The sequence below is a fragment of the Arvicola amphibius genome, chromosome 7 (assembly GCF_903992535.2).
Source record: "Arvicola amphibius chromosome 7, mArvAmp1.2, whole genome shotgun sequence".
NCBI lineage: Eukaryota > Metazoa > Chordata > Mammalia > Rodentia > Cricetidae > Arvicola > Arvicola amphibius.
This window is the reverse complement of record NC_052053.1, coordinates 93,197,047-93,222,593: the sequence shown is the minus strand read 5'-3', so window position 1 is coordinate 93,222,593 and position 25,547 is coordinate 93,197,047. Positions and strand designations below refer to the sequence as shown.

At 48.3% G+C, this 25,547-nt stretch overlaps 1 protein-coding gene across 1 annotated transcript; it reads left to right on the top strand.

Annotated features, from left to right (window-relative positions):
* Positions 1–1,814: 1,814 nt before the first annotated feature.
* On the top strand, positions 1,815–25,301 carry Batf (basic leucine zipper ATF-like transcription factor). Its single transcript, XM_038337997.1, has 3 exons — positions 1,815–2,087; positions 4,414–4,518; positions 24,779–25,301. Exons 1-3 carry the CDS (start codon positions 2,025–2,027, stop codon positions 24,986–24,988), a joined length of 378 nt encoding a protein of 125 aa, XP_038193925.1. The 5' UTR covers positions 1,815–2,024; the 3' UTR covers positions 24,989–25,301.
* The last annotated feature ends 246 nt before the right edge of the window (positions 25,302–25,547 follow it).

Sequence of the window (25,547 nt, the reverse complement as noted above, 5' to 3'; positions counted from 1 at the left end):
TTGCTTGGGAATACGGCAAAAATCCTCCAATGGACTCTAACAACACGGAGGACCCATATACCATGCTGACCATATCTCCTGCGCTCTCCAGACCTCTAATCCAGAGACACTAGCCTTCTTGCGCTGCTCCCACCTCTGCTGTGTGCTGATGTCCCTGCCTGGAATTTTCCTCACTTAGATATCCTTGCTTCTTTTCCTGGGGGTCCTGCTCAAGTATGACCCCTTCACCATACCCTTCCTGACTGCCTTACAGAAGTGGCCACCCTCAGAATTCTGCGATTCTGCTTTATTTCTACCTGTGACCCTTGTGACCCTTTGATATACGTCAACTCACTTGTTTTCTGTCTCCTCTCATCACTAAATAAAAATTCCACAAGGGTTGAGATTTTTATTTTGGTAAGTTTGCCCTTTAGCACAATATTGTCATTAGGCAGACTTTTAATCAGTGAATACAGAAATGTTTTAGGGACCAGATATATTGTTAGTCCTCAGATTAAGTGAGGTGAGCATTTAACTTTGAGCCACATTGAGAGCATAGTAAGACATTTTATTTTAATGTATATGAGTGTTTATGTGTACCCTGTGCATTCCTGGTACCTAAAGAGGGCAGAAGGGGGGATTGGAGCCCCCCAAATTGAAGATACAGATGGTTTTGAGCCCCCATGTGGGTGCTGGGAATAGAAAAACCCAAGTCCTTTGGAAGAGCAGCCACTGCTCTTACCTAACTGCTGAGCCATCTCTCCAGTCCCCAAACCTGTTTAAAATAGCAGAAGTGCCCAGATGAGATTGGGATTGGTCAGTAAAACTACCAGCTTGCTCATGTCATGTCACATATGACAAGCATGACCACCTTCCTAGCGTGCTTTACAGGGTGTGAAAACATCACAATTCAAAGTGTTCCACTCATTGCAGTAGCTCGGAGAGGCAGGCAGGGCAGGTTTTAGGTGGAGGTGGGGTATGGGTTGATCTGACTCCAAGTCCAGAGCTTCTTTCTGTCACTCGTTTTGAGATTCTCTCTTTGCTGGTTTCTGACCTGTTGGTTTTGAGTCCTAAAGGTTCAAGGTCAGCCTTGAACTTCTGAAAGACCCTCTCCACAGAAAGCATCCTTTCTCTTGGGAGAATGGAAGTGCCCTGCTAAGAGGTACCGGTGAGGGTAAACTTCTCCACAGCACCCTCTCCTCCGTTCTTAGCAGTAAGTCTCATCTCTGCCACCTTTGGGTTTCTGCCATGAAATTTTCTAGGAAGCAAGGGGCAGGGTGAACATCTCTGCGTTCATTTCAGAGCCCCCCTGCGACTCTCGGTCCCAACTTTATGTTTGGCAGTCGGTAAAAGACATTGTCCTCCTTACCTTTGTCCCCAGACCACCACCACCCCTCTGCACTGTGAATGAAGGAGGCCCAGCCCAAAACAGGGTGGGCAACTGCTTTCCGGTGAAACCCAGAAAGAGGTCCCAGTCTTATTGCTTTATTTGGGTTTAAAAATCAAGTTGTGCGAAGGTGGAAACTCTTTCCCGCTGTTCCCCCTCTCTGCCATGTTGACAGAAGAGGACTTGCTAATTCTGGCTGGGGATTTTCCCTGCCTAGCTGTTTTTCTCTTTTATCTCCATCAATTGAAGAGAGCATGCTCTGCCTTTCAAACTGCCGGAAGATACTGGGGTTTTATGTATTTTTTTTCTTTCACCTAATTCTGTGGTCTTTTCCCAGATATGTATTTTCTAACTACCTTCTAACTTGTTGACGTTTCCGCCCATGTGACTTCCAGCTTGAATTACCAGAAACCACAAGAGAGAGCGTGTGCGCAAGCCCCAAAGTAAGCGAGATGTCCCTTTGGGGAGCAGTCCCTCTGCACCCCAGAGACAGGAGGACGCAGGGGTCTGTCGGAGGTGGCTGCCGGGCAAACAGGGGAGGCACCTGTGGAAAGTGGAGGGCTGGTGACCCCCTAGCAGTCAGGAAGGGGAGCCAGCTAGTGAGCCGATCGCCCAGAGGCATCTGGGACGTTGTGGGAGAGCCCGGAAGATTACAGCCATGCCTCACAGCTCCGACAGCAGTGACTCCAGCTTCAGCCGCTCTCCTCCCCCTGGCAAGCAGGTACCCCCACATCCCCTGATTTCTGATTGTCTTGGGGTGGTGGAAGAGGGACAGACTCCCCCGTCCTGCCCGGGGGAGCTCTTGGGAGAAGGAAGTAGTTCTCTACTTGGCAGAGTGCTCTCTAGCAGACGCTGGTTGTGGTATTTTTGCTATGCTGAGGTACAAGTGGCAAAGTCTTCATCCCGCCACAAACCCCTTTGCTCCATTCCTGGCCGAACACCTCTTCTGCCACACATAGGTTCCCACCGCAAAACTTTCTAGGAAGCAAGGGGCAGGGTGACTCTCACAGAACTCAGAGGAAGGGGTCTATGGCTAGAGAGGAATGTTCCAGCAGGCTGCTGGCACTGGGGGACTCCACACAAATCCTAGACTTGTAGCTTTCCAGACAGAACCGAGGGGAGGACAGAGAAATACAGTAAACTGAAGCAACGAAGACAGGAAGGAAAGGAAGGCTAGAGCTACCTGCTGAGGGCTGCCTCTGTGACTAGCACAGCCAGTGGGGAGGGAGGCTGAAGTCACAGCCTGGATCTCTGACCCTGTGACTCCCAGATAAGAGAAAGAAGGCAGTGGCCCTGGAGGTTTGTTGGAGACCTGCGCTAGTAGCTAGTATCAGTCTGGGAAACTAGGGAGGGTGGGAAGGATTCTGGCAGACTTAGAGTCTTGACTAACTACCAAGCCGAGATGTTTCAGCATAAGAGGTGCCTCAAATGAAATATCCTTCCCTCCTCATAGTTTCTGGAGTTCTCTCTACCAAGGTCTTGACACCCCTTGCTCTAGTAAGTTCTCATTCAGCATAGACCCACGGATTAAACTTTCCTACATCTTCGTATCTTAAAAACTTTATTCTTTTCGTAGCACACATATTGGACCAAGAGATATAGCTCAGTGATAGAGTGCCCACCTTACACGTAGCCAGGGGGCTTGCAAATGCTGCAACTGAAGTAAAAGTTTACAACCCTCCCCTCCCCATCTGTCATAAACAATCATCCGCTACCACATCCACCATAAGCCCCTAATCAAAACGCCATCCTGGTGAAGACCTCTAGCGGTAAACAGTCAGCCCCTTGCCCACAATGGCATCAGAGCGCTCAGACTGCCTGGAAGATGGTACCATGCTCTTCTTAAGAAGGAAATTACTCACAGTTCCATGGTAACCTAGTCCCCTGTGGCATTGTGGGAAGAGTGCATTCTTTCTCTCTCTAACCCAGGGTCCTCCTGCTAGAATGACCTGGAAGTTCTGGATAAAGAGGGAAGGGGATCAGAGCCTGGCCCCAGGATCTGTGACCCCTGTGTCAGGGTAGGGGTTGCTGAAGGGCTTCTCTTAGTATTTTCACTAACCTATAGTATTGGGGGCAAAGCTGGAGCTCATCTCCCCGAGTCTTCTATAGGACATACTTAGAGAGCACCAGAAGAGCGCTTTGTCTTCCAAAAGCCCTATCCGCAGCTTGCTAAAGCAGGCGACCTCCACCTCAATTCATAGACTTACTTATATTATATTATACTGGAGCCTCATGTGTAGCCGGCATCGTGTGCTGGACTGGGAAGGTCTCAAGATGCCTACACAATGAAGGAGATGAACGAAAGAAAGAGAGATCTGGGGTGGGCCCTCTGCCTAAGGGTGCGGCACAAGAAACTTGCTGGTGGAAAGGGGATTCTTAGGCTTTAAAATCAGCACCAGAATATGCCATACCCCTGGATGGCCATGAGCTCAGGGACCAGCGTGGAGAACTCCAGCTTCATCCTGTGTAAAATAGAATGACTGACTGTGCCTGCTCAGAGAGCTGGGGGATTGTATCGCCGTATCTCTGCAAGCACTTGCTCAGAGAGCTGGGGGATTGTATCGCCGTATCTCTGCAAGCACTCACACAGAAGTTGGCAGTTAGTGGATGTTCCACAACGTTTGCAGAGAAAACAGAAGAAGGGGAATGCACACGCACACACACACACACACACACACACACACACACACTGGAGAGAGGGAATGTGAGGAGTAGAGCAGCTCTGGAGAGGGCAGAGATGGTGGGGCAGGTTTCATGGTCTTAACTGCTGTTTCCCAAAGCAGCCCTTCTGAAGACTTAGTCTCTCTCCACTTCTATTGATCAAAAGAAGGCCATGGGAGACCTGAGGGTGGGTGGCGGGGAATGCTGAAGAAAATGTCTTTGAGTGCAGGTGTTTTATAAATAAGGCGATGGATGGTATAGAAGGAACTGAGGGCCAGGGAGGAAGGACAGAAGGGAAGGAAGGAGCGAGCCAAACACAACAGCAGCCTGTTTTGACTAGGAGAAAGGCACGGGCCTACCTAGTTCTTGCTCTCACTGCTTCCTAGGACTCATCCGATGATGTGAGAAAAGTTCAGAGGAGGGAGAAGAACCGCATCGCTGCCCAGAAGAGTAGGCAGAGGCAGACACAGAAAGCCGACACCCTGCACTTGGTGAGTACCAGACTTCTTACTATGCTCTTGTGCCTTGGGCTCTGCATCCCACAGCAGTGGGGCTGTGAGACCCAGCCTTGATGGTTCCGCTGTGGTGGAGCTACTACGTCCATGGGCAGAGTAAGTGCAGGGCGAGACCTGCAGGGGGGAGGGGTGGGAGGAAGGCTCCTTCTCCGTGCATGTATTAAAACACTCAGTAGAAGAGAACAGGACCAGAGGCTGAATCTTCCTGACCCAGGAGAGTGCCAGGGTAAGGGATACCGGCAGCCTCCCTGTTCAGTAAGGGACAGCAGAGAGCGTGCCACCCTTCCTGAGGCACTGTGAGCCGAAGGCTTCTGCTTGGAGGATGTTAGATGTTAAGTCTGGCTTTGGGAAGTCCAGTCTTTCAGGTCTGCACATCTCATCCCTCCCGAAGGCAGCTGGTCTGCCACCCAAATGCAAGGGGTCAATGGTGCTGCCCCTAATTTCTGCCCCTCCCCAACATCATGAAAGTTCCCTGTTGAGATTTCCACTGTTAATGGTATATCTGGGGACTGTGAAAGACACCACTTCAGGGCGCTTACCTGGGGCAATCACCATCCTGGTTAAGTGGCCAATATTCTCAAACTTTTCTAGCAGGGAGGAGATGAGCTGCAGCCCCATCTGGGAGACCTACAGCCATAAGGAGAGACCCTGAGAACTAGCTGGGGACAGTGCTCCCAAACTTTTTCCTCTTTATCCTCTGCCCCATTCACTGTGTTCTTGCTCAACCTTTCTTTTTCCTTCCTTTCTTCCTTCTTCCTTCCCTTCCTTCCTCCCCCTTCCCTTCCCCTCCTCTCCCCTCCCTCCCTCCCTCCCTCCCTCCCTCCATCCCTCCCTCCCTCCCTTCTGTAGCTAATAGCTCCCCTTCCCCTGTAAACAGTTTTGGTCACTTTTAAGAGTCATAGAGCAGTCCCTAAATCTTGCATCTTGATATTCTCACTATAGTGTGCCAACAAGTGTACTCCAGGGAGTGTGATGGGTGCACAGATGCCACAAGCGGCATACACACACACACACACGCACACATACACACCAGGTGTGCAGGCACTAAAAAAAAGTGAGCAACCAGCATGCCAACACCTGATGGGCAGGACTAGCTCTCCAGAGAGATGGCTTAGTGCTTGGATCCAGGAAATCCCTCAGGTCAGCCATTCTTCCTTCACTGCATCCTCCTTCCCCCACTTTCTCCTAAAACAGTTCCATACTGCCAATATTCTAGAAGTTTCCTTCAATGGTAAAAGTGCAAAAAGCACCAAAACCAAATAAGCTGATAATGAAACAAATGTTTAGCATAGCAACGGACTGTGTTAACTGTATCAGGGAGAAGTAATACGGGGCTGGGGAAATGATTCAGTGGGTAAAGTGCTTGTCTTGCAAGCATGAGGATCAGAGCTCAGATCCCCAGCACTGACATAAAAGCCAAATGGGCAGGAGGCAGAGGGTGACAGATGTCTGTGAATTTGAAGCCATCCTGGTCTACATAGTGAGCTCCAGGGTAGCCAGGACCACATAGAGAACCCCTGTCAAAACAAACAAACAAACAAACAAACAAATAAGGAGCAGAAAGCCTAACAGGCATGGCAATAATTCCAGTTCATGGGAGGTAGAGAGAGGGACTCTTGGAGCAAGCTGGCTAGTCAGACTAGTCAAAATAGCCAGAATAGCCCAAAACAGCAAGCCTTGGGTTCAGCAAGAGACCCGGACTCAATCCTGAAGTTGGAAAGAGATGGGAGAAGATACTGACATCTACTTTGGGCCTCACACATGCACGTGCACCCATACACATGTATGCCCACATACAAGCAGACACATACACGCCACACACACACACACACACACACACACACACACCCAAAAAAGAATAAGCAATGCATAGTTTTAGAAGACAAAGAGGGGAGCTCTTGTTTAGCTTTAAGGAAACTGAGAACGGGATGTCCTAAGCCCTCTGCCTACGCTCGTGTTTTGTTTGATAGATACTTAACATAGTCTCCAGTATATGCCAACGCCAGTTTCAGCTGACAGATGCATGTCAATCTGACAAAAAAAAAGAATACAATTAGTCAGTGCAGACTGAGACCAACAATCTGGGTGCTCAGTCTCCTCCCTTGCTACTCATCCACTTCCAGTGATTCCTTTCGGCCTTACAATCTAACAGCAGTCGCACTGGCTTAAGCTGGTCTTATTTAATAGCCCTTACGGCAACAAAGCCGCACTTACAACAGGGTATGATACTCTTTGTGTGGGCGAGTGGACAATGTCATGGGTGGGCAAGCACCTCCAAACTTTAGAAGTCTGCAATATTAAAAAAAGAAGCAAGTTGAGCTCAGACTCTCTGTGCAGGGAGGGCCAGGCTTTGATGGCCACTCTGCCATTTGCTGTCTGTGTGACTGAGCCCTGGCATGTTCTTTATGGGCCTTCGGGTCGGGCCCTTATCTCTAGAATGGGGAAGGGCTGGAACTGCTTGCGGAGGGAGAGCTGATGAAACGCTCGGTGTGGTGGCTGGTGTGCAGTAAATCCTCAAATGATTCCGCGCAACCAGAGTTATAGGGACAGTATAAGAAGCATGAAAACTGAGATTGAGCAGGCATACATGTACGTGTGTATACTTTTATACATAAATAATTAAGTCTTTTATACATGTATTTTCCCCGTATGTATATATGTATGTATTATGTGTATATTGTATGCAAATGTGTGGTGTGTATGTGTGTGTGTGTACATTTTCTCCACAGAATCTCAGTGCTGAGAGACTTCTTAAAGGCTGTAAAGCTCAGACACCTTTGATGTCTGAGAATCTTCTGCAGTCCTCACTTCCCCTACAAGAGGTCCCCCAGTGCACACATGGTCACCTCTAGTGGCAGAGTGCTGCCTCCCTCCAGACACAGGAGCTGAAGAGTCTCCCTGTCTCTAGCTGCAGGCTGCTTCCCTGTAAATTCAGCCCCCAGGAGAGGTCTTTGAGCAGGCACGTTGTCTGTTTGGGAAGACAAGAAGTAGAAGCAAAACGTTTAGAGGCTGGCTCTGGTTACAGCTGCAGTTGAGTAATCTCTGGTGTTCTGTGGGTCCACGGGGTCACGGGGTCATCACGGCCATGCTCATGTCGCAGCCTCAATCCCTACAGCATCCCCGTTTCCTTGTATCTAAACTCTTTCCCTGCTCCTTTCTTCGGGACACTGTAGTGTGCCTTCACATTCCACTCAGTGAACAGGTCTCAGAGTCTGTGGCCTGCCGTCACTATAACCTAACGCTCCATTCCATGGCTTCGGGTGGAAGCTTTTGACAGCAACACGCAGTTGCCAACACGCGGAGAGTTTGGCTGTGGTTTGAACTCTGCATGTCCTCCTGCAGACAGTCACCCCTCTCAGTCACCCTCTTTAATACGTGTGTGCTTCAGAGTAAAAAATTCCCACTTGCTCCAGTGAGTTCAGTTTCAAATCTCAGTTTGCCCTTGACTCCTTTCCATGCTTTCTCTCCGCGTAAGGTTCTGGAACCATCTTCCGGCCGCAGGGTTCATCCACTGAGAATTTGAAAATATGGTTTATGGGTTAGTGGGAATATAATCAAGTAAGGGATAGGGTCCTAGCCTCATATACGCTGGACTGCCAGTGTCTTCTTAATGTCGTGTGTTGGCACTAATATCTTCCTTAAAGCTCCCAGTAGCCTAGCCTTTCCTGTGAAACTCTGAGATGTTTGCCATTTAGCATTTTGAATATCTGTTCTGTCATCAAGCAAGGTGCCCTGATTGCTTTTCAGGTGACAGAGGTGGGGAGGAGCCTCCTGTGACAACCATGTGACAATGTCCTCAGCGTTGACTAACTCCACACAAAACGTATTTGTGATTCTGTTCACAGTTTCATAATTATGAAATGTGTGTGATGGTTTCTAAGACACAGATATAAACACAAAACAATTAGTGTGACATTTCTACCCAGTCAGAGAAGTTGAATTATTCTGATAGAGTTGGGACACCTGACTGGTCACTTGAAGAAACAAAAGGCAGGAGCCCTCATTCCTTATACAATAAGTAGATCAAATATTTTTTAAGGAAACTAAAGACATCTTAAGGGGAAATACGACATTTAAAAATATATCTTGGCATGAAAAAAAATTCAAATAAAATAGAAAGTCATAAAAGAAAATACTGATATACAAATATGACTTATACTTACACCAAATTTTTTTTAAATGGTCGGGTATGGTAGCACATGCCTTTAATCCTAGCTTGGGAGGCAGAGGCCAGTGGGTCTCTGTGAGTTCAAGACCAGCTTCATGTACATAGTGAGATCCCATCTCGAAAACGGGAAGACATTTTTAAAAGTCTACATAGCTCCAAATACTATATGCAAAACCAAAAGCAAATGGAAAACTGGGAGGAAATAAGCTATGAAGCTTGCGAGCCAAAGAGGCGCATTTACCGCGTATGTGAAAGTTCTAAGCCAGGGAAGTGACTGATCTCAAAGGAAAGCCAGCAGTGACTGCAGAGTAACAGAAAGGGAGAAATAGAATGTGCTTAACTATGTGAAGATGGGGCGGCCTCCTCAGGACAATACCAATTATGGTGAGTGTGAGACTTCCTTGCCAGGCTGACGGGTGAAAGATGACGCTGGCACAGGAAATGGCCGAGGCAGAGGGGAGAGCGAGCATCACATTCCCTTAGCAAGACCAATTGCTGTAACCCAACAGATGGCAGCTAGACCAGGCCCACTCCGATGGCAGGTGCCCCTTCCCTGTCTCCAGTGATTTGCCAGGATGCTATTGATGATGTAATTCTCTGCTGGGTTTTCTTTTTTCTCTTCGTTTTTGTTTTGTGTTGGTAGTACTGAGGATAGAACCCAGGGACTTGTGCAAGGCTGGGCAAATGCTCTACCGCTGATCTGTAATGACTGGAAATGAGTTAAATATCCATCAGTAAAAGGGTCGTTGAGGGGCTGGGGAGGTGGCTCAACATTTAAGAGCACTTAGGCTGTTCTTCCAGAGGACCCGGGTTCGATTCCCAGCACCCACATGCTAGCTCACAACTGTCTGTAGCTCCAGTTCCAGGGGATCTGACACCTTCACATGAAGGCACATTTAAATAAATTATTTAACAAGGGGGGGGGGGTTGAGTAAGTGATAGTTTATTCTGAGTGGACTATTATAGAACTGTTAAAATGAGCTGCATTTGAATGTAAAAGACTATCATGTCCTTTTCTAAAATAGTTTCAAAGGTTTTTTAAGCCGTGTGTGTGTGTGTGTGTGTGTGTGTGTGTGTGCAAGTACATGCGTACAAGTGCCCATAAAAGACAGAAGGAGGTGTCGACCCTGTGGAACTGTGAGCCATAGGAACTGGAAACCGAGCTCAGGTCCTCTTCAAGAGCAGTAGACAGCCTTAACCACTGAGCCCTCTGCTCAGCTCCTCTTTAAAAATTTCCTAAATGAAGTATTTGTTGTTTGTTTGCTTGTTTATTATGGGGGAAGGTGCATGCATGCCACCATGCATGTGTGGCGGTCATCAGACATCCCACGGGAGTCAGTTCTATCCCTCCGCTGTGTAGGTCCCAGGGATAAAACTGAAATCATCAGCCTTGGCAGCAAGCACCTTTACCCACTGAGCCATCTTACCAGCCCCAAGTTCCCAGACTCCTAGGTAGGAAAAGTGTAAATACAGTATCTAGTTTGCTTCAAACCACATTTTTAATCTGTTTGAGCATAAGTAACTATATAAGCAAGTTTCAAATGGATCACCCGAACTTATTGATGTTATCTATTTCCAAAAAGTCTCACTGAAGTTGTAAGACAGGAGTGTTGACTGATGTTTCTGTCCCACCAGGTCCCACAGCCACTTAGTCCCAAATAAACACCCAGAGGTCTACACTAATCATAAACTGGTTGACCTAGTAGCTCAGGCTTCTTATTAATTAATTCTTACATCTTACGTTAACCCATTATTCTTGTCTGTGTTAGCCACGTGGCTTCGTACCTTTTTCGGCGAGGCAGTCACATCTTGCGTCCTCTATGTCTGGGTGATGACTGAAGACTAAGTCATTCCTCTTCCCAGAATTCTCCTGTTCTCATTGCCCCGCCTCTTCCTGCCTGGTCACCCAGCCTCTACTTCCTGCCTGGCTACTGGCCAATCAACAATTTATTAAAATATAGTTGATAGGGTACAGACCATTGTCCCACAGCACAGGAGGAGTATCATTTGCATTCTTAATCTTTTTTATCTCAGTTCTTTCGAGAGGCAACTATCATTGAGATTTGAGTGACCCTGAGGTCCACAGTATGAGATGGAACGCCGTAAGGTACATAAGGTACAGCAAGTCATTTTCCTGTGGCAGGCCATCCTGCTGCCAGTGGAGGCTCTCTGGCACCTTCCAGCTTAGGCAACTTTGCGTCAATGTCCAGGGTGAGTGAAAACAGAACCAAGATCAATTTAGAAGCATTGTTCGTTAGAAGGCTCAAAGTAGAGGAGGTGGGGGGTGGCCAGCAGCGTCATCCCAGAGAGTGTTGTTGTCCCGTGAGATCTAGTCTCCAGGGTAAACTGAAGCAAGGTAGCTTGAGAGCCGACGCCACATCTGGAAACTGGAAACCAGTGCTCCCTTCAAAGGTGGTGAGCCAGGGAATGGCTGCTGTGGGTCCCTGGAGGAATCTTGCCACAGCTCAGGACAGAGACATCTGTGACAGGGAATTCATGTAACTGAGTTAATGCCATGAAACATGAGCACAAGTTAGAGGGAAACTAAATAGTGGAGAAATTCCCAAAGACGGTGAGCTCTCGGTCTGCTGAGGTGGCTCGGCAGGGTCCTCTATCGTTTCTGTAGTTCTTTGTCTGTCTCTGAGAGACCATGCCTTAGGGTTTATTAGCATAAAGAATTCAAAGCTCTAAAATAATAAAACATGAAGGAATGTTCTGGCTAGTTCAACCTTTTAAAAGTTCGATATAAAGCCAGTGAATCATCTCCGGAAAACAGACTCCTCTATGCTATCTCCATCACTCTGAATTCCTTTTAAAAAATGTGATAATTGGCCGGGCGGTGGTGGCGCACGCCTTTAATCCCAGCACTCGGGAGGCAGAGGCAGGCGGATCTCTGTGAGTTCGAGGCCAGCCTGGTCTACAAGAGCTAGTTCCAGGACAGGCTCTAAAAAAAGCTACAGAGAAACCCTGTCTCGAAAAACCAAAAAAAAAAAAAAAAAAAAAAAAAAAAAAAAAAAAAAAAAAAATGTGATAATTGAACACCTGGCCATGTTCAGGTTCTGTGTGTTTGGTGCCCTACCAGCAGTGTAGCGCTCGCGCTGCAAATAATAATAATAATAATAAATCCTTTGCATTAAGTAATTTGCCCAAGGTTACACAGCTTGACCTTCAGAGCCCTCCTTCCTCACCACTAAACATACTGTCTATTTGTATCTTCCTTGGATCATTAGCTGAGTTTATTCTTTACTATTTATCATTGCCTTCAAAAATTCTTATTTTTTCAGCTCATCTTTAGGCTTCATCAAGATAAAGATCTCTCTCTCTTTCTCGTGTGTGTGTGTGCGCGCGCGCGCGCGCGTGTGTACAGGAGCATGCACACGCACGCACATGAACACACACATATATATACATGTGATACATGTATCCATTTTTAGAAGGTTGCATTGCATCAATATTGTACATGAGAATGACCCTTGGAGACAGTACTTGCACTTATAAAGGTGTAAGGCAAAGAGGACAGAGAGGATGCTTGCAGCACGGGTGTCTGTGGACAGCAAACACTAGGGATGCTGTAACATTAGGCAGAAGGTTAGCAGCGGGGTATTGAGCAGACTGTGATCCATTTCTACAACAGTTTGAGGCTGGCATTAGACGTGACTGTGATGGAGACCTATGTTGGTTGACTTAGAGGATGTCTCTGAGACTGAACTGAGTTAAGCAAGCAAGGCATGAGGAGCGTGCAGAGCACCATCTGTTAATGTAAAGCCTGGGGGTTGGGGGTTAGAAGCAGAGTCTTCAAAATACAAATAGTGGTTACTCGTGGGTGACTGGGCTTGGGCAATTGCCTTACTCCTGGTACTCCTCGCAGTTTTATTATGACGAGCAAGTGCTGTGTAAGCAATCAGAAAAGGCTCCAGTCTTCTGCAGATCAGCTATTTTAGTTAAGGAAGAGCACACCAAGGCAATCTGCCACCCCAGCGACTTATCCAAGGATGACGGGCTGGTGTGTTAGGGTTGGGAGGTATCCACACTTGAAGAACGCCTGTCTAAACTGGAGTGTGGGTACCAGGTCACAAGCCGACAGCTACTCCGTTCAACAAGTGTCTTCAGGAGGCCATCCTCAGGGCGGCCCCTGCTTCCCACAGCAATGGACTGGTCCACAGGATAAAAGTCCTTTCAGTTGGTCTTCACACAGAGGGTCTCACCACAGTCCACATAGTGGCTTGTACAGGAAATGCCAAGAACTGTGGCAATACTTGGAGCAAGATATTTAAAAAAAGGAAACTTGGGGGGATTTTAGACCAACCTATCATGTTCCCAGTGAGGAAACCAATGTCTTTTCTTAAGGATACCCAAGTTTTTGCCTCCCTAGCAGCCTGCATTTGTGTTGTGCCACTCTGAGCTTTGTGTTTTTTGAGTTTTTGTTGGTTTTGTTTGTTTGTTTTTGCTGTTCCCATCTGTCATTTCATAAAGGGTTAGCCATGAAGTAGACTGATGGCCAGAATGCTCACACAGCAAGATTCTCATTAGTTCTAGAACATTCAACAACAGCAAGAGACCCTGAAAAGCGTTAAGGTGGGGGAAGGCCTGGGGTTTAAATGCGTATTTAGAAGATTTAAAGGCAAGGACCCATAAGGATGATGATAGCTTTGAAGAAAATATTAGGATGAAATTAAATGCACTAAGATTTAATGTGTATACCAAGAAAGAAAGGACATCTTTTGAAAAAGAAAAACATCAAGACACCAATCCATAAGTGGGCAGAGACCGCGCACAGAAAGCTTACACACATTTTTCCTAGCCAAATGAAAATAACCTAATTTTCTGTTCTGACGATGAAAACAACACGCATCACATCGAGGCAGCGTTTCTCAACCTCAGGGTGATTGACATTTTGAGTCTCACAGTTTTTTCTCTTCCCCCGGTACTGGGGATTGAGTCTAGGACCTATACATGCTGGCCAGACACTCTCCACTGAACTATACCCCTAGTCTTTTCCCCCTCTACATTTAAATTTTTGAGACAAGGTATCACGGAGCTACCCAGGTTGGTCTTAAACTCACCTTAGAGCCTAGGTAGACCTTTAACTTTCAATATTCTTGCCTCATCTTCCCAAGCAGCTAGGATTGCAGGCCCATACCCCCAGGTCCGCTAATAATTCTGATTATATCATATGGTTGTCCTGTGTGCTGTAGAATGTAAAACTCTACCCAGCAGATGACAGTGCACCCGTCTTCCTCCAGTTATGACATCCAGAACTTGCCACATGTCCCCTGACCGGAACAATTACCCCCATTTAACTGAGACAGACATATACGGTTCTTTTTTTTTTAATACGGTTCTTTTTTTTAAAGATTTTTTTCTTCATTAGAAATTGGTAACTTGTACCAGTAAGATGATATTAAGAAACCTTCACAAAACTAATTGGCAAGATTATTTAATATAGAAAGCCTAACACTTAGTGTTTCCCTGGGCCAGCTCTCAATGCCATGGGGCCCAGCAGTGTAAGATCCCAGGAACTGCCATCATCTTGGGGCAGGCACTTACTGTTTGCTATAGGGATGATCCTTTTTAACAATCCCTACTGAAAACTGGGGGGGTTGATGATGCTCTTTGCCCCACTAATCCCTGTGAAATTTATCCCAGGAACGAAGAGCGCAAAGGCAGAGCCCAGTGTGCATTGAGGCATCATTTCTAGTGTTCTTTACAGCAGGGACATTTTACAGCCACTGCAATGTCCCGCACCAGGCAGCTATTTCACGTAAACTGCTGAGCATGCATTTGATGAAGTAGCCATGAGAAGATGGTAGTTGCGGCCAGGTAGCCACGACAGAGCCGCGACAAAACACAAAGGACAAACTGTCTTTGCACCAGGGTCGAGATTTTACAGAATCAAGTAGGCACATTTGTTTTAAAAGACAAGATGCCAATTAATAGTAGAAATGAAAGCAGGTGTTAGGGCCAGTTGTGGTGAGTCTTTAATCCCAGCACTCAGGAGGCAGAGGCAGGCAGATCTATGAGTTTGAGGCCAGCCTGATCTACAGAGTGAGTTCCAGGACAGCCATAGCTACTCAGAGAAACCCTGTCTCAAAACAAACAAAGCAAAACAAAAACAAGTGTTCGGGACTAGGATGGTTAGTGTTTTACATTTTAAAAGCTCCTTAAAGCCAGACCTGGTTGTGCAGGCATTTAATCCCAGCACACGAGGCAGAGGCAGGTGGATCTGCCTGATTTCAAGGCCAGTCTAGTCTCTGTAGTCTCTATGGTGAGGACCAGGCCAGCAGAGGTACGTAGTGAGACTCTATTTCAAATTAATTAATTAATATCTTAAATCTAGGTATACTGTATGTTTTTATTTTTATTGCTTTATTTTACTTTTTACTTATAAGGAAAGCGGTCAAAGCTGGGAGAACTCTGAAGGGAACTGAGGGAGAGGTGTTGTCAGGTGTGGGTAGGAGACCTTGTGGTTGATCCTCCAAGCTGGAGCACTGTGGGGAGTGAAAAAGGACACAGTAAACATCACACCTGAGCAGCAGGAGGACTTGGACCATCCCAGAAGTGTGGGGGAACCGAGGACAGTGACCTGGACAACTTACAAACACAAAGGAAATGATAAGGTTCAAAAATTCTTAGGACCAGGAGGCAACTTCCAACACCCAGAAGGACTCAGCTGGCTCAGGAACATGTCCTCTGTTTGTCAATCAGCAGGGAGCTCCAGCAGACGGTAAAGGCAGACCCTTGTCTCAGCACCCACCAGCAGAAATGCTCCATCCACTTGACGAGTATTGGCCAGTTTCCTGCACGTGTGGTTCTCTTAGACACTGAGATTATAGCAAGGAAGCCCAAGTCCTTGGTTTCATGGGCCTTCCATTCAACTGTAGGTCAGGAAACCAGACAAATAGAGGCTCTCATTGACTATACCCTGTGAAAAACGCTTTGAAGAAAATGCAATACCACAATGTTGAAAGTGAATTCGGGGCAGGGCTAGGGCAGTGATGGGGGCGTCAGGGCCTTTCCCAAGGCCCTGACTCTGGAGATAAAGTGCAAACCGAAGAGGAGGCTGGGAAGATCTGGGGCCAGGAGACCAATGGCAGAGACTTGGGGCATCAGAAAAGGACAGTGAGGCACAGAGTCGGAGTGGCAGGGACAAATCAGATAAGCAGGGAGGATCCAGGCTGGGAAGGTGGAGCATACGAAGATCATTCTAATCCAGGCTGGGGAGTGCTCTCAACGTAAACCTTTTTTAAAAATAGAGTATCTTTTATTAAATCTTGGATCATTTCCTACGTTTAGACAGCGCCTACTGCTCATCCTACCCCGACTCTCTCCTCTTAATCTCCCCAACACATTCCCTTCCCTTTCTCTTTAAAAAAAAATTGTTTTAATCCACCGAGTCCAACTAAAGTTGCCCATCGGACTGTCCACTGATCTTGTCAGGTAGAGGCAGCTGCAGTGAGTTTGTAAGTTGAATGGCCACACCACACCCAGCAGACAGCGTTTCACAGTGCTTCCCCACCCCCATCCTCCCGTTCTTTCTGCCCCCTCTTCTGTGGAGTTCTCTGAGCCTTGGTGGAAGGGCTGGGAGCTGATATTGATGTGCCGTCTGGGGCTGAGTACTCAGTAGTCCCTTATTCTCTGCACTCTGTCCCGCGACGGGTCTGAGCACAGCAGAAGGCGCTTCTCTCTGGCCAAGCTTGCTGGCAACACTAGTCTGTGGCTATCAACATAAAGATTAAGAAGGCAGATAGACAGCAAATTATCAGAACAACAGTGTCAGGTTCCCCAACTAGGGCCGAGACCTCCCAAGCTAAGGGCCTTTCACCAGCGAACCTGAATTCTTATCACAAATGGGAAAACACACAAATTCACTCTGCGTTTTCTCCTCTTGAGAACTATGTCTTTCTGTTGGGGTGTTCATGAGAACTCTAAGTTTGCTGTTCACCACAGGGCCATCCTCTGTATCTGCCTGAGTTGCCTTGACTTGGTCAAGCCCACGTGAGGAAGATTACATTCAAAGCCGAGGTAGTGGTAGAGTGGTATACCTTGGCTATTCCCCCTCTCTACATGGCCGGGGCCCTTTGAAAAAAGGACCTTAGATTCTTTTGTGACTGTCCTGAGGTACAAAGCAGAAGCTGCTAAAGCTGGAAGGCTGGGTAAAGCACTCACCAATAGCCAGGATGTCACAAGCCTGATACCTCCACAGGCATTTGCCTCATCCCAGGCTGGCAAACAGCAATACAAATTTGTTGAGCATTTAGGATGTCCTGTCCCTGTCTTATCACTGTGGGCTAACCATGAAGATGAGGTACCTTCCCTTTGCCCTGGGGGAAGCTCACCAACCCGAGAACTAGTGTGACCAAGGTTTAGCTAGTAAGATTCCATGGATCCCCACCTCCTGCTGCTCCCTGTCAGAACCAGGAGTACTAGGGCCAGAGAGATGCTCAAGGGGGAAACTGCCCGCAGCACAGCCTGGCAACCTGAGTTTGATCCCTGGAACTCATTGAACTGACTCCAGAAAGATGACCTCTGACCTCCACAGACCTGCCCACGGCTCATGCATGCCTATCTTCATGCACACAGTAATGATCACAATTAATAAATTTAACCTTTAAGAGCTCTTCTGAACATCGTTTTCACCAACTGTATATTATGTTAAAATTCCATGTTTTAGAAAAATTATTTTAGAAATTTCCATCCAACTCTAACATTCTTTGTTTTATGTTACTCATAAATTTAATGTAGCCAAGGTGGTGGGAGGGCCATACCTGGAAGGCAGAGGCAGGCAGATCACTGAGTCCAAGACCAGCCTGGTCTACAGTGTGAGTTCCAGGATAGCCAGAGCTACACAGAGAAACCCTGCCTTGAAAAACAAACAAAAATCTAAAAACAAAACAAAAAAAAGAAAAAATATGTTTAATGAAATAAAACATTAAATAAATGTAATAATTATTAGCTATGCTATTATACTGGTGTTAAAAACCACAGTGAACATGATTCTCAATTTGGCTAAGCACTGGGCATGTGAGGGAAGTCTTTTTAAAATCTTGATGCCTGTGCCCCATGCAGAACAATGAAACTGGGGCCTCTGAGGGACACAGGGCAGGGCCCAGACTGTAGAGTCTGCATGGGGTGGATGGGGGTGCTGTCAATCACACAGCTTGAGAAGTGCTTTGGAAAGAATGAAGCAGGACAATGCTGAAAGTAGCCTCAGGACAGGAGGACGGCAGCTATGCAGGGAGACTTTCTCCAGCCCCAATACTGGAGATGAAGTGTGACTCAAAGCAGAAGTTGGGAGGATCTGGGGGAAAGGGACCAAAGACAGAGACTCTGGGCTAAAAGCAACCTGGGGCACCAGAAACGGATGAAGAGACAGGGGCAGAAGTAACCACGGGGGCACGCAACAGACTGTGTGGAGTCAGTCTGTTCAGCCAAGTGCGTGAACACCCCGGTCCTCTGTCCCAGCTCCTCGTGCCGCTTCAAGCCTCTGTGCTCTGTTTTTCTGGATTGGGATTCTTAGGAATCCAGTCAGCTACATGTAATAGATAGGCCATCATGGGGAGGCAGTGGCTAGCCACGGTTTCTTTTTCTTACATAACAAGAAGCTCAGAATGGAAAGAGCAGATCAGAGACAGAAAAACAAAGCCCTCCAGACTGCGCCACGGGCATCAGCACAGCTTTCTTCTTGAGGCCTCAACACGGCTGCTGACATTCCAGGCCTCACTTCGTGTTGAAGGAGGGTGGGTTTGTCCTTGCCCAGCCGTTATACCATGTAAGATGAAAGAGAATCTCCTGTCCCTCTCCTTCTGTCTACATATCACCAGTCATAATTCTGTCATACACACACACACAGACACAGGCACACAGACACACAGACGAACGCACGCTCGCATGTACACACATGCACACTCTTGCACAAACTAGAGCATACTTTGCTCCAGAGGCAAGAAAGCTGGGGGTTTGTTTCTCAAGGTGAAAGCAGTTGGGTGTTTGGAGAGGATGGATGCTGAGTGAGCTAAGCTCTAGTGTCTTTCAAACTATGAGGAAAAATGAGGCCAGGCAACAACCTTCCAATCCCTTGACCAGACAGGGCCCTGAGGGCACGGTTGGTATGACAGACCAGCTACCTAGGACTGGGGCCTAAAGACAGATCCAGAGTTTAGTATGTGGTGACTCTTCCCCTCAGGTGAGAGGCAACGGAGGCCTAGCCCTCCCTCTCCTGGGGAGCAGCAGCCCACCTCTCAGTTGGAAACATTCTTCAGGAACTGTAGACTCCGCTTGCCACGTGTTCTTGATGTGTGGCACATGGTGGCATCTACTCCAAATGCATGTGAGTTGCAAGCTCATCATGCCAATGATAGCATGTGCATTCCTCTGAGCAGGAGAAGCGCTGAGGTTATGTGCAACCTCTGGAAAAGGCTTTTTTTAAATACAAGAAGGTGGGGCTGGAGAGATGGCTCAGTGGTTAAGAGTGGAGGCTGCTCTTCCAGAGAGCCCGGGTTCCATGTCCAGCACCACATACAGTGTGGATCACAACCACCTGTAACTCCATTCCAGGGGATCTGATAAACTTTTATGACCTCCACAGGCACCAGGAACATCATGGTGTAACAACATACAAGTAGGCAAACATGCACATAAAATACATATTTTTCAATAAGGGAAATGCAGGAAGGCCAAAGCACTCCCTAAGAGCCTGCAGGAGCAGAGCAGAGCTCTATGGAGTATGTCTAGGGAGTCCCTGCTGAGCTCAGGCCAGACCCCAGCCAGGAGGTGCCAGCTGCTCCCAATCTTCCTTCAGCTCAGCTGCCTGGGGCTGAGGGACCAGCCTGGGGATTCCCCACAACTGAGGCGCTCGGAGTGACCTCCTCTTCAAGCCCTCCAGCAGGGGATTTCCCACAATGTTCCCATGCCTCAGGAAGCCTCCTCCTTAACCACCCCCAGCTCTTCATAGAAGTGGCATCAGGTGACCCCACAGGTGAGGGAGGGTGAGCTGTGAATATTAGCATTTGGAGCAGCGTGGGGGCAGGGCGATTGGGATGGTGGCCTTTGGCAAGTGACCCCAGCAGGGGTAATTCAGGCTCCTCAGGTTGTAGCAGGCTCCCAAGATGGCTAAGGAGGCAAAGGGCAGGTACAAGCTGTGTGACCTCCAGTGTGTTGCTTAACTTCTCTGTGCCTCAGTTTCCCCCTTTTGTAAAAGGGAGATGTTACATGCTGTACAAATGGTGTTGCAAAGATTAAATGTGCTGATAACTATAAAATTCTCAAAAGAGCAGGTCAAGGGCACACGCCTGTAATCCTGGTAATCGGGCAGAGACAAACAGATCTCTGTGAGTTTAACCATCTTGGTCTGCACAGACAGTTCTAGGCTAGCTAGGTTCCATAAGACTCTCTCCCCACACACAGACACTTAAATCTTCATGCCTGAGACACACACACGCACACACACGCGCACACACACATGCACAAAGAACCCCAAAAGGCTGGGAAGGGGGTGGTTACGGGCTCCAGTCTGCTAATACATTTAGGTATTCCAATTGGAAATCTGAAATATTGGAGAATTCAAGGGTAAAAACTAGAGACAGCCCGTTTCTGTGACCATCCGTATTAGCAGCCCAACACAAGTCTTGTGGAACCTGTCACAGTGAAACACCCAAGCCTACTCCAGATTTGATCACCAGCATTGCTAGTGCTCCCCCGGGCACCTGTATCTGGCTAAGCTTGGGGATCATCTTGTCTTCAGTGAAGCAACTGGTATTCAATATGGAAAGCGAATCCCCCAAGGGCCAACCACCTGTTGTCGTGGAGCCAGGCCCTCGCTCACGTTGGAGGATGGTCTGGCCTCAATGGAGGGCCTTTCCAGGGTGGCAGGATGGAAGTGGGCAATTCTGTGGCTTCAGGGGTGGGGCTGGCTCAGCATGTGGTATTATGTGGTGTTGTGTGGGGTCATAGGATTGCCAAAACTGCTGTTCCTTGGGAGGACACAGGAAGGGAGGGGGAATTAGGGGGAGCTGAGGTCTTCTCCTTGCTCCTGGCCTAGCTCAGCAGTCAGGTCCTCAATGCAGGAGAGGCAGAAAGGAGTCCAACTGGAGGCAGATCTCTTTCCTGGCCGTGGGTCCACCATCAGAGGCTTCTACGCTTCTGAGAAGACGCATTAGTGAGGGGGCGCATTAGTGGTGGTGGGGGGCTCTTTAGCGATTCCTCCTCACAGCTGCTGTCCCCAGCCTGTGGGCATTTTAGGAAACTGAGTGGTGTGGTTTTTCTCTGGGAATTCAGTTGGCCTCCTGGTAGGATGGTCATACCGACAGTGCAGACATTGTGAGAACCCTGATGTGCCAAACCACGTTCTGAAAAGTGAATAGCCACAGGGAGCCAGGAGGCAGGCTAACTCTCCCCACTTGGCCAGAGGCTTGCCGGGTAGAGGAAATTTCCTTCAGGCCCCCCTCACTCTTCTCCCTCCCGAGTTCTGGTCTCTGCCCACACTGGGAAGTCAGGGGGTATGGATGTTGTCCTTGTGGATAAACAGCGGCCCCCAACTGTCCCTTCAGCTATGTAAGTCTCTTCCGCAGGCCCCTGCTGTCCCCAGCAGAGTAGAGGGATGGGGCCCAGATCAGCCACTTCCTCCTGCAAGGGAAGTCAAAGCCAAAGCCTTTCTCTAGGGAGTGGCCGGTGTGGGCAAGGCCCAGAGCTTACAGACATTTCTCTTGAAAGAAGTCGTCTGGCTTTCCGAGATAAAGACAAACTTTGCACCCCCGTTAGAGGCAGCAGGCAGTGGTTATTCTGGCCAGCCCCACCTTGGGCTTTGGAATCTGCAGGCCTTGTGACAATCACTTCCCGAAAGCTGGGCCTGCCTCTAGGCGGGGAGAAGATCAGAACCCGCCCACCCAGTTCGTCCCTCCTTGCAGCGGGGTTTGCCCGGGCTCTTCAGAGCACTGAACTTACAGTAAATGCTGTCACCAATGGAAACTCTCAGAGGGGGCGGGGAAAAGGCCAGGACTCCGGGGGCCCCAATTCCCGTCTTAGCGAACCCCCCCACCACATTTCGCCCACCTTCAGTAAAGGGGTAGTGCGTGCCTTCCTGGTAAAGGGCTTGCCGAGCTCCCTCTGGAATGTGCCAGAAAACGCGAATCGGTGAAGTGCCAAGCTGGTCACAGTCTGCAGGAGCAGCAGCCAGGGACTGACCACCATCCACCTTCTGGCTTCCCTCATCCCACTCTGGAGATGGGGTTTCCTTTGCACCCCACTGAAGGCCTTGGGTAGCTCAGAAAACTTTCTGAATGCTGAGGTTGAGCAAGTTCACGCTGACCTTCCGAAGAAATAGAAGCCAACTTGATGGGAAAGGTCAGGATCCTGTGCTTCTCCACCACTTAAAAAGGAGACACAGTCTGCACTGGTTTTACATGACCGGCCGTGTAAGTGATGAATCCCATCTCTCATCAGCCTTCACCTCACTCCTGATGGATCATTTAGGGCAAGTTTTAAATGTCAAGTTGTCTTATATCTGTTAACCGCTATACTTTTGAGTCAACGCTCTCATGCCAACCATTGATGTTATCAGCCAGTCAGTCAACAAATGTTTAAGTTCATTGGGTGCTCAAGCAGCCATTTAATAATGTTGAAATAATTAAAGCAGATTTTATAATTATTTGTATCATTTAACCAGCATTTTATTAACCATAATTTTCAAGCTTGCCTGAGAATGACCTAAGACACCTGTTAGAAGCTCAGATTTCCAGAGCTGGGGTGATGGCTTAGTTGGTAAAGCACTACCCTGAGGACCCGAGTTCAGTTCTTTATAACCATGTAGAAAGTGGGGTGAGGGAGCGGGTGCCTGGAACCTCTGCCGTGGTGAGGCTAGAGGGAGATCCGTGCAAGTTCGTGGGCCAGCTGGAAGGTCAGGTCAATGAGAGATCCTGTCTCAAACTGTGAAAGGAAGTTACAAGGTGTGTGTGTGTGTGTGTGTGTGTGTGTGTGTCGCTTTCTGACCTCTACACGTACACCTCACGTGTATGCACCCGCACCCATACATGTGTGCACACAACACATACATGGAAAAGAGAAATTTCTCCTCAAATCCCAGCTCTGCAAAAGTAAGAGCTGCTAGTGCCAGGTGACTTCTGAACCGAGCTGAGATTCCTCTGCACCTCCAGCACCATTGCCGTTCTGGGGAGTTGAGGAGACCCCAGGACTTAGCAGGTATCTGCTCACTCAGGGAATCACATGGTCTGGGGATGTACCAGCGTGTCATGGCAGCTGGTAGATGATGCGGTCCCCTACCAACAGGGAAAGATGCATCTGAACAAAATGCTCGTTGCTTCTCTACTTACATGGAGAGCACAGGACTTACTTGAGGTTTCCCGTCTATGGTTTTAGTTAATCCACTGTCAACTGTGGTCTGAGGATGCTAAATGGAAAGTTCCAGAAATCAACAATTCAGAAGTCTTCAGTAACTCTGATTATAGTATATTGTCATAAATGTTCCATTTCATGGTTATTTGCGGATAATCTCTTCCTATGTTTATAAACTTCATCACAGGTATACACTTAGAGAGAAACACAGAGTGTCTGCTGGGTACTGTCCAAGGTTGGGGCTGGTTTGGAACAGGATTGCGAAACTCAACAATTGTGGGCAGGTGGGAGCAGAATAGAACGCCAAGTTCATTATAGAGCCTCGATATTCAGAAAGGCTTGCTCTAAACATCCTAGAACCCAAGGGAAGCGGCAGTGCTTGAGATGTGTGAACACAAGGTGGGGCTGCCGGGGGAGGTTCACAAACTGATTTCCACTCTCTCAGGATCTGGCTCAAATGCCAGTTTCTCTTAGTATATGCTTGCCACTCTCAGCCCAGAGGCAAAAACATGCAGGCATGTTTGCACACACACTCGTAAGAGCACAAATATGACCTCACATACACACATACACACCCTTACCTGGGTGAGGTTTTCCATGGTTTATACACACACACACACACACACACACACACACCCTTACCTGGGTGAGGTTTTCCATGGTTTATATACAAACACACACACACACACACACACACACACACCCTTTCCTGGGTGAGGTTTTCCATGGTTTATACACACACACACACACACACACACACACACGCACGCACGCACGCACGCACGCACACACGCACGCACGCACATGAGCCCTACCTGGGTGAGGTTTTCCATGGTTTAACCCCACCAAACTTGTATGTATGTTTGGTCCCTAGTGGAGCAACAGTGTTGGGAGTGTGTGGTGCACGCGAGGGACGGTCATAGTAGGTATATTATCTTAGGTATATTAACACCCTAAGAGGTGTTAATGCCTTTCTCGATTTCTTTCTATTGTTTTTCTTTCTTCCTTCTGTCTTCCCTCCCTCCCTCCCTCCCTCCCTCCCTCCCTCCCTCCCTCCTTTCCTCCCTTCTTTTTCAGTACACTGTGATTGAACCTAAGGCTCCATTGCCTTATGCACACTAGGCGGGTTTCCCAGTCCTGTAGACTCGTTTATCTAGAGACACGGTGATGGTGACAGGTTTTCACTATATTTCCTTTCTAGCCCCGGCTGGCCTCCTGCTCCCAATCCTCCTGCCTCCACATGCTGAGTGCTAGGATGACAGTCTGTGCCTCCATACCCAACTTGTCTCTCTCGCTTCTGAGGGATGGGGTAGGGTACCACAAGTGGATTGTTATAAAGAGACTCAAACCCCTCCTCTCTCTTACACACAAGCTTTCCTACACTCCCCACTTGCCCATACCTTTCCCACCATGCACGGCCCTCAGTCACCTTATCCTTGAACCACCAGAACTCTGAGCTAAACAAACCACCCGATCTCCAGTGTTTTGTTATAAAATAGGGAAGAGGCAGATTGGACGATGAAATTGCTATTTTTATTAGTCAAAACAGACAGCTCTCGGCAGTTGCATGTGGGTCAACCTGATGTGTATGCACCCCTCATGCCTAGGTGCAGCCAACAAACATATGTGTCCACGTGCACCTATCCTCATGGGCACAGAATTTCTCAGGTGCCCTTCATGAATGTGCTGACACTTACCATCCTGCCACTTGTCCCTTCGCAGGAGAGTGAAGACCTGGAGAAACAGAACGCAGCTCTGCGCAAAGAGATCAAGCAGCTCACGGAGGAGCTGAAGTACTTCTCATCCGTGCTGAGCAGCCACGAGCCCCTGTGCTCGGTGCTGGCCAGTGGCACCCCATCACCCCCCGAGGTGGTGTACAGCGCCCATGCCTTCCATCAGCCTCACATCAGCTCACCGCGCTTCCAGCCCTGACCTTCCAGACAGGACGAGGACAGCGCCCTAGTCGACGACGCTACTCCGGCAGGCCTTGGGAGGGGCATGTAAACCAAAGCCTGGTTACCCTCATCCCCCATCTGGAGACCCAGCGGCAGAGGCCTGGACAAGCATTGAACACAAGAACTGTAGTGGCCAGAGGGACTCTCAGCAGAGTATAGCCAATGCCATGGACCCCACATGAGTGGAGACGCAGCACCAAGTGTCATGGATGATGCCCCAGACCCACAGCGCAGAAGGAGGAGGGCAGGGAGTTGATAGTGTTCTAAATAAATATTTTCTAAGAAACCAACCCTGGAGAGCACCTTCCCTCGTTTCCTCCATTAGCGTTCTACAAACAACTTCCTTTTGGTTTGGGACTGGTGTTTCTCCTTGGCTTCAGGGAGCTCCTCCAGGCTCTAGGGATTCTGCTTGTCTCTTTTTTCCATGTTTGGCTCACCTGTTTGGGAAGCTGGTCTCTTTTCGAATCACCTTCCACCTCTAGACATCTCCCTCACCCTCCTCCCCAGATCCACTCAGCGTGACCTGCCCAGTCCTG